Source organism: Vigna unguiculata, chromosome 10, assembly GCF_037176805.1.
Source record: "Vigna unguiculata cultivar grain cowpea cultivar isolate G323 ecotype 2 chromosome 10, ASM3717680v1, whole genome shotgun sequence".
Lineage (NCBI taxonomy): Eukaryota > Viridiplantae > Streptophyta > Magnoliopsida > Fabales > Fabaceae > Vigna > Vigna unguiculata.
The window spans coordinates 13,558,879-13,564,878 of record NC_140801.1 but is presented as its reverse complement, the minus strand read 5'-3'; the positions used below and the strand labels follow the sequence as shown (position 1 = coordinate 13,564,878).

The window sequence follows — 6,000 nt, the reverse complement described above, 5'->3', positions numbered from 1 at the left end:
GTTAAGCCGAGCTGTCCCGAGCTGAAGATTGAGTGGAGTCAAGCCGAGCTGGCCCTAGTAAAGCCGAGCCTTGCCGACCTGAGCAAAAAGGTCTAGCCGAGTTGGCTCATGGCAAAGGTCTAGTCGAGTCAACCTGGGTCGATGATCTAGTCGAGTCGACTTGGACCAAAGGTCGAGCTGAGTCGGTCGCAGGCCGAAGGCCGAGTTGAGCAAGCCCAGACCGAAGGTTGAGCTGAGTTTACCTGAACTGAAGGTCTAGCTGATTTGTGACGAAGGTTGAGCCTAGTCGATCTAAGTTGAATCTTTAGGAGTCGATTCAATCTAAAAGTTAAGATAAGTCATCATGAATTAAATGTTGAACTAACTCAACTCGAACTCAAAAATATAGTTAAGTTTGCTTTTAAAAATATTAAATTAGTTTGTCTAAATAAGAAAATTTAAATCTAAAATATTTTAATTACTTCATTCAAATAAACTATTTAAAAAATAAAAATAATTCAATTGAGTAATTTAAATACCGCTTATTTCAATTTATTAGAATCGTTAAAGTTCTTTAATTCAATTGAGTAATTCAAATATTGCTTATGTCAATTTATTAGAATTTTTAAAGTTCTTTATCCAAGGTAAACGTATTTTGTAACTTATTTCCAAATTCCCAGAAATCTAAAGCATTATATATTTCATATTTCTAACACACAGAGAAACATGGGTGAAAAAAAGTAATTACCCTAACCCCTTATCAATCCAGTAAAAGCAGACCGTCTTAAAAAAATTTAAAATCCTGAAATTGTACTCTATCCTAATATTTAAAACAAAGGCACACGTTTAGCATTTCAAAATATTATAATATAAATGTATTGTAACAAAATAAGGCTCAAAAGTGAATAAAAGACGGGTGCAAGTTTGTGGACAAATCATCAATAACTCTTAGGTTGTTGTAGAAGGTTTGCAGTCACCATAATAAACAACTTTAACCTAACATTCGTTCACCATCTTTTTAACCTTCATTTTTCTTCTTTTCCACTTTTCCTTTACATGAGAAGAATTTATTCAATAAGCGTTTAGTTAAGCTTTTTACGGAAGCACCCCTTAAGTCCTCCATGGATTTCACTCGAGGAGAGATCGACCCAACAGCACACGAAGATTCAGAATTAGGAATAGTCATATTTGGTGCATGGTAGTGCTCTTCTTTTTCATCAATTGCCTCATATATAAGATAAATTGACGTCTTGATTACAGTTAATCTGCTCCAGAAAACAACAACAATTTGCACCTTGTTTCCAGCCTCAATGTTTGATAGTACCCTCTGCCACTCCTCATCATCAAACGATGCTAATGCATTTCTCTTGTAAAGCTGAATGGTGCTCTTTGTGTGATTTATCACCAACAAATTTTTCAGGCCATCTGATGTTATAATGTCAGAGGAAGAATAATAGATATGGCACATCATTGTCTTCAAGTTACGCCCATTCACTTGAGGAATTTCAAAAGTCACAGAAGAACCTTCGCTGCTGAAGGTTAACCAATCTGGATAACAATCCCCAGGCAGCAAACAATCACTGCCATCACTCGTAGTCATATTCTGTCAAAATAAAGATATATATGCTGTAAGTTTATCAATCGATGCATTAATACCACCTTATTATAAATTCATCAATTTATGATATATCAAGATAATAACTCATTTTATCATGAATTAAAATCATCATCTTTTGTCAAAAAGTATTCTAAACGACAACTTGCATGAAAGAAGTAAATTGCTAAAAAAATTTAATCTTGTGCATAACAATATCATATTATTATTCTCTTTCTTTTAGCTGATGGCAACTTTTAATAGCGGAATATATGAGGGCAGTTAAAAGTAATCTATGGTCTTGTGTGATAATTTTAAAGTAGTATGATTAAAATATCTTCTTTTAAATTTTTATGTTGACAGCGTAAAATACTATACACTTGCACATATAATTGATGTATTAAATTCAACTGCCAAAAAGTAAGTAGATTTTCTAACCAGAATTTTTGACAAATATTTATATCATAAAATTATTACAATTACATGCATTTAAGAGAGAAAGAGAAAGAAAGGAACCTGTAAAATTCTCTGTTTCAGAATATGAGTGATTTCCCAACTCCTACCCATTTGAATTAAAAGTGTCTTCTCAAACAATTTTGATCTTGAGTTGCATTCAATTAGTGTAAATACATTCTGCATTTGTGATGCTGTTGCAGATGACTCAGATTCTTCAGAATTTGTCACATTTAATGCATCCAAAATACTCGTTGTATCAAAAGAAAGTTGAAGATCTGAGCCACACTCTATCCAAAGACTTTGAAGCTTTGGAAGCTCCTCAGATATATAAGATAGCTGATTGGAACTGCTATTTTGTACATCTAAAGAAACAAGAGAAGACATGTCCACCAATGTCTGAACACGAGAAGAGAGACTATTTACCGGTGACATCCAAGACCAAATGATAGAGGGAAACACATCACGTGAAAATCCTTCATAACCACATAGTGAGATATATCCAATACTTTTTGATCTAACTATTGAAAAAGGCAGCCTTGTTATAGCAGTGTTATCAGCAACAAGGGTTGTCAAAGACACCATCTGTTCTATGTCCTCTTCCAACTTATCAATCTTTAGACAACCTGAAAGAATGAGTGTTTTAAGAGATTTCAACTTATAGATACTTCTTGGAAGGCTACGAAGGCTAATACAATCTTGAAAGTTTATTAGTAGAACTTTAGTGAGATGACCAATGGTATATGAAACTTCAGACAGCCTTGGACAATCCATGAGTACAAGCTTTTCAAGATTAGGCAAATTTAGAAAGTCTGGAGTCTTTGTTAAATGATGAGAATGGCTAAGATTAAGAATTTTCAACTTCTCCATCAGCTACAAAAGAAGAAATACAATGGAGATAAATTAGATAAATAAACGACAAAAGAAGAAATACAATGTCATGAACAGTTAAGTGGGATGTGAAATATATACTCAAGATGATGACATTTTTGTAGGGCTATTATATTTTTGTAGGGCTATCCTCATGACTTTTGGTTGGCACTTCATACTCCTTTTATCGAGTAAAAAGACAGGCTTTATCTAAGTAGCTAAGTTGACAGCACTGAAATAAGCATACATCGCTGTAAAAATAGGTTGTAAGCATCAAGATTTTCTTTGAAGTTTGTGAGTCTATTCCTTCAATATGCTATTGGAGTTGTACGATGCTTCAATCTTCTAATGCTACTTAATGAGTCGTCCAAGACTAGATCATCGTAGAAGTCAAACGACTTCTACTGCCTCTTGTTCACATGTCATCTAGACTTCAATCGTCTATTAATTCTTCATAAGTTGTCTAGCAAACAACAGATTATGATTGTTTAGACCAGAACCAATCTCATACTGAGTTATACTTGACAAAAACAATGTTGTCAAGAAAAAATAATGTTGTATATTCATTAGAGGGAATATTGTCTCCTAAAAGAGCAAGAAAAAACAATGTTGTCCAATCTAGTGCAGAAGTCGAATATAGATCTATGATTATAGTTACTTGTGAACTTTTGCGAATTAAACAACTCTTTTAAGAGTTGAAATTTTGTGAAATTGATAAGATAAAGTTGCATTGTGATAATCAAACAACCCTTCATATTGCTTTCGATCCTATTTTAAGCAGAGGTGTTGCGCTTTTGGTTAATTCAAAGCACAACCTCCCTTGTTTCCCTCTCATAGTCTATGTGCAGATGATGTTTTTGTCCTTTGCAAGGCTAATAAGAGAAGTCTTGGAAGTATTATGCAGCTATTTCACATGTATGGCTCTGCTTCGAGTCGGTGGCTCAATAGTGCTAAAAGTCAATTTTATACTGGTAACGCTGCTAACTCCTTCTAGAGTTATTATAGATATCTTGGGTTTAAATACTTATTTGGGTGTTCCCTTTTTTAAAAGTGTGCATAAATCCAGATTTCTTAGAGTTATTATTGATAATATTAACAATAAACTGAGTTCTTGGAAAGGTAAGTTGTTAGTATGATGGGTATGATCCGATTGGCTGATTCTCGTATTACTGGATCTATTTTTACAGCTTTTAGGTTTATAGATGGCCTATTAATTTGTTCTAAAAGAGGTGGAGAGATGGATTTATTCTTACACTTGGACCGGAGATATCTTGAAAGCTTATATTGTGACTATTAAATTGAACACTTTGTTTTCTCATAAGCATGATGGTGGGTTGGGTGTGATCAATCTTGGAGAAGAAAACTTATGTTGGTTTGAGCTTTACTTATGGTAATTTGAATTGGTCTCGAGTTATGAGAGCACGTTTTCTAAATAAGTATAATAAAAGAATTGTTCTTCATAAAACTTCATCAATTTGGCCCGACATTAATGATTGGCATGATGTTGTTATTGAAAATTCCAAATGGATCATTGGTAATGGTCAATATGTTAATTTCTGGAATGAAGCTTGGCTTTTTATATTTCTATCTTTCAGCATCTTTGCATTCCTAAAACACCTAAGTATCAGCTCAGGTCTAGGGTTTGTGATGCTTTGAATGGTATTGCTTGGCACATCCCAAGTCGTTAAGTAATATTAAAGATATTTATAACATCAATTTTATTGTTAGTGCTAATAAGGTGACGAACCTGCTTGGATGATGGATGAGTTTGGTTTCCTTAATATGAAGACTCAAGCCTTCATTCATACTAGTTTTGTTTCTCATTCTTAGAGGAAGATTATTTGGTCTTTAGTCCATTGGAAGTTGTGGCATAATTTTTCACCGTCTGATAAACATTTTTAGATACGAGGCATTAGCTTATGTTCCAGTTGTAGTTCATGCAATCTTCGAATAAAGTCTGATTCATCTTGTTTTAGTGTGTTTTTGCTAAGAATCTATGGGCTTAGTTAAATTATGTTTTTCCTAATTTCTCTTGCACCTCTATTAATGATATTTTGTCCTTTTCTTATGAAAGAGTTAGTCCTATCATTTGTGACATTAGGTTTGCTACTATAACCTTTATTATTTGGATCATTTGGAAAGCTAAAAATCATGAGATTTAAAAAACCTATCCTCTTTCAATCAAAACTTCATTTGGTTTAATGGAATTTTCAGATGGCAAGGCAAGTAAAAAATCTTCTAAATCTATACATAATGATATAACTGATATTTTCATTTTGAAGTTTTTCAAGGTTTAGACTAGAAATTACAAAGCGACTAGACTTAAATAGGAATATTGGTTTATGCCTGATGTTATAGCTGGTTAAAGTTTAATGTTGACACTGGTGGTTTCTTGTATGGTTTATTCAGATGCAGTAGAGGAGAATTTGTTGGAGGATTTACTATCTAGTTGGGCATCAAGTCTTCAATTTATGCTGAGTTGATGGTCGTCATTGCTGCAAAAGAGATTTCTAAACCTAACAATTACAGACATGTCTAGATTGAGTGTGAATCCTTTTTGATTTGCCATGCTTTCTAGAATTTTGGTATTGTTTTGTGGAGGCTGAAAGCTCATTGCAAAAATGCTCTTATTGCAAAGTTATGGATTTTAAAGTCTCTCATATCTTTTGTGAGGGAATGGATGTGCTAATGTTTTGCCAACGTTGCTCTTGTTAATAGACTTGATTTTCTTTGGTTTGATGCTTTACCTTCTCGTTTTAGGGTCAATAATCGCATCCATGGTATTGTCTACTTTGAAGCTTGGAACTGCTATCATGGTTTAGTCCTTAAAAGACATCTTAGAGGGTAGGAAGAGGAAGGTGTATTTAAGTTTTTGTTCTCATAGATGACACAAATGTCCTAATCTCAAGTTCATTGAGATAAATTGTTAGGGCCAATCATCACATTCGAGGTATAGTCCGCTTTGGAGCAATGAACTCCTATCATAGTTTTGTCCTTAAAAGACGCTTCAGAATATTGAAGGAGAAAGGTATATTTAAAATTACCCTTGTCCTCAACTCCTAAATGATATGAAACTATTAGATATACTAGAACACCTTCTTTTA

General features: G+C 33.6%; 1 protein-coding gene and 1 long non-coding RNA gene across 7 annotated transcripts in view; one reads left to right on the top strand and one right to left on the bottom strand.

Moving 5' to 3' along the window:
• Window positions 1-867: 867 nt before the first annotated feature.
• LOC114166682 (disease resistance protein Roq1-like) overlaps window positions 868-6,000 on the bottom strand; it is a 35,870-nt gene continuing 30,737 nt past the window's right edge. For 2 of the 6 annotated variants that reach the window (XM_085667715.1, XM_085667716.1), the window contains 2 exons: window positions 2,090-2,899; window positions 869-1,582 (listed from right to left, as the gene is read on the bottom strand). In XM_085667715.1, coding sequence (XP_085523841.1) covers window positions 998-1,582; window positions 2,090-2,899 — 1,395 coding nt within the window. In that variant the 3' untranslated portion in view covers window positions 869-997. Of the gene's footprint in view, window positions 1,583-2,089; window positions 2,900-6,000 lie in introns of all 6 variants that reach the window. The other 4 variants (XM_085667719.1, XM_085667718.1, XM_085667717.1 and 1 more) reach the window with 3 other exon arrangements.
• LOC114166686 (uncharacterized) lies at window positions 3,238-5,939 on the top strand. Its single transcript, XR_003599980.2, has 2 exons — window positions 3,238-3,867; window positions 5,306-5,939. It is a non-coding gene; the product is annotated as an uncharacterized LOC114166686 (long non-coding RNA).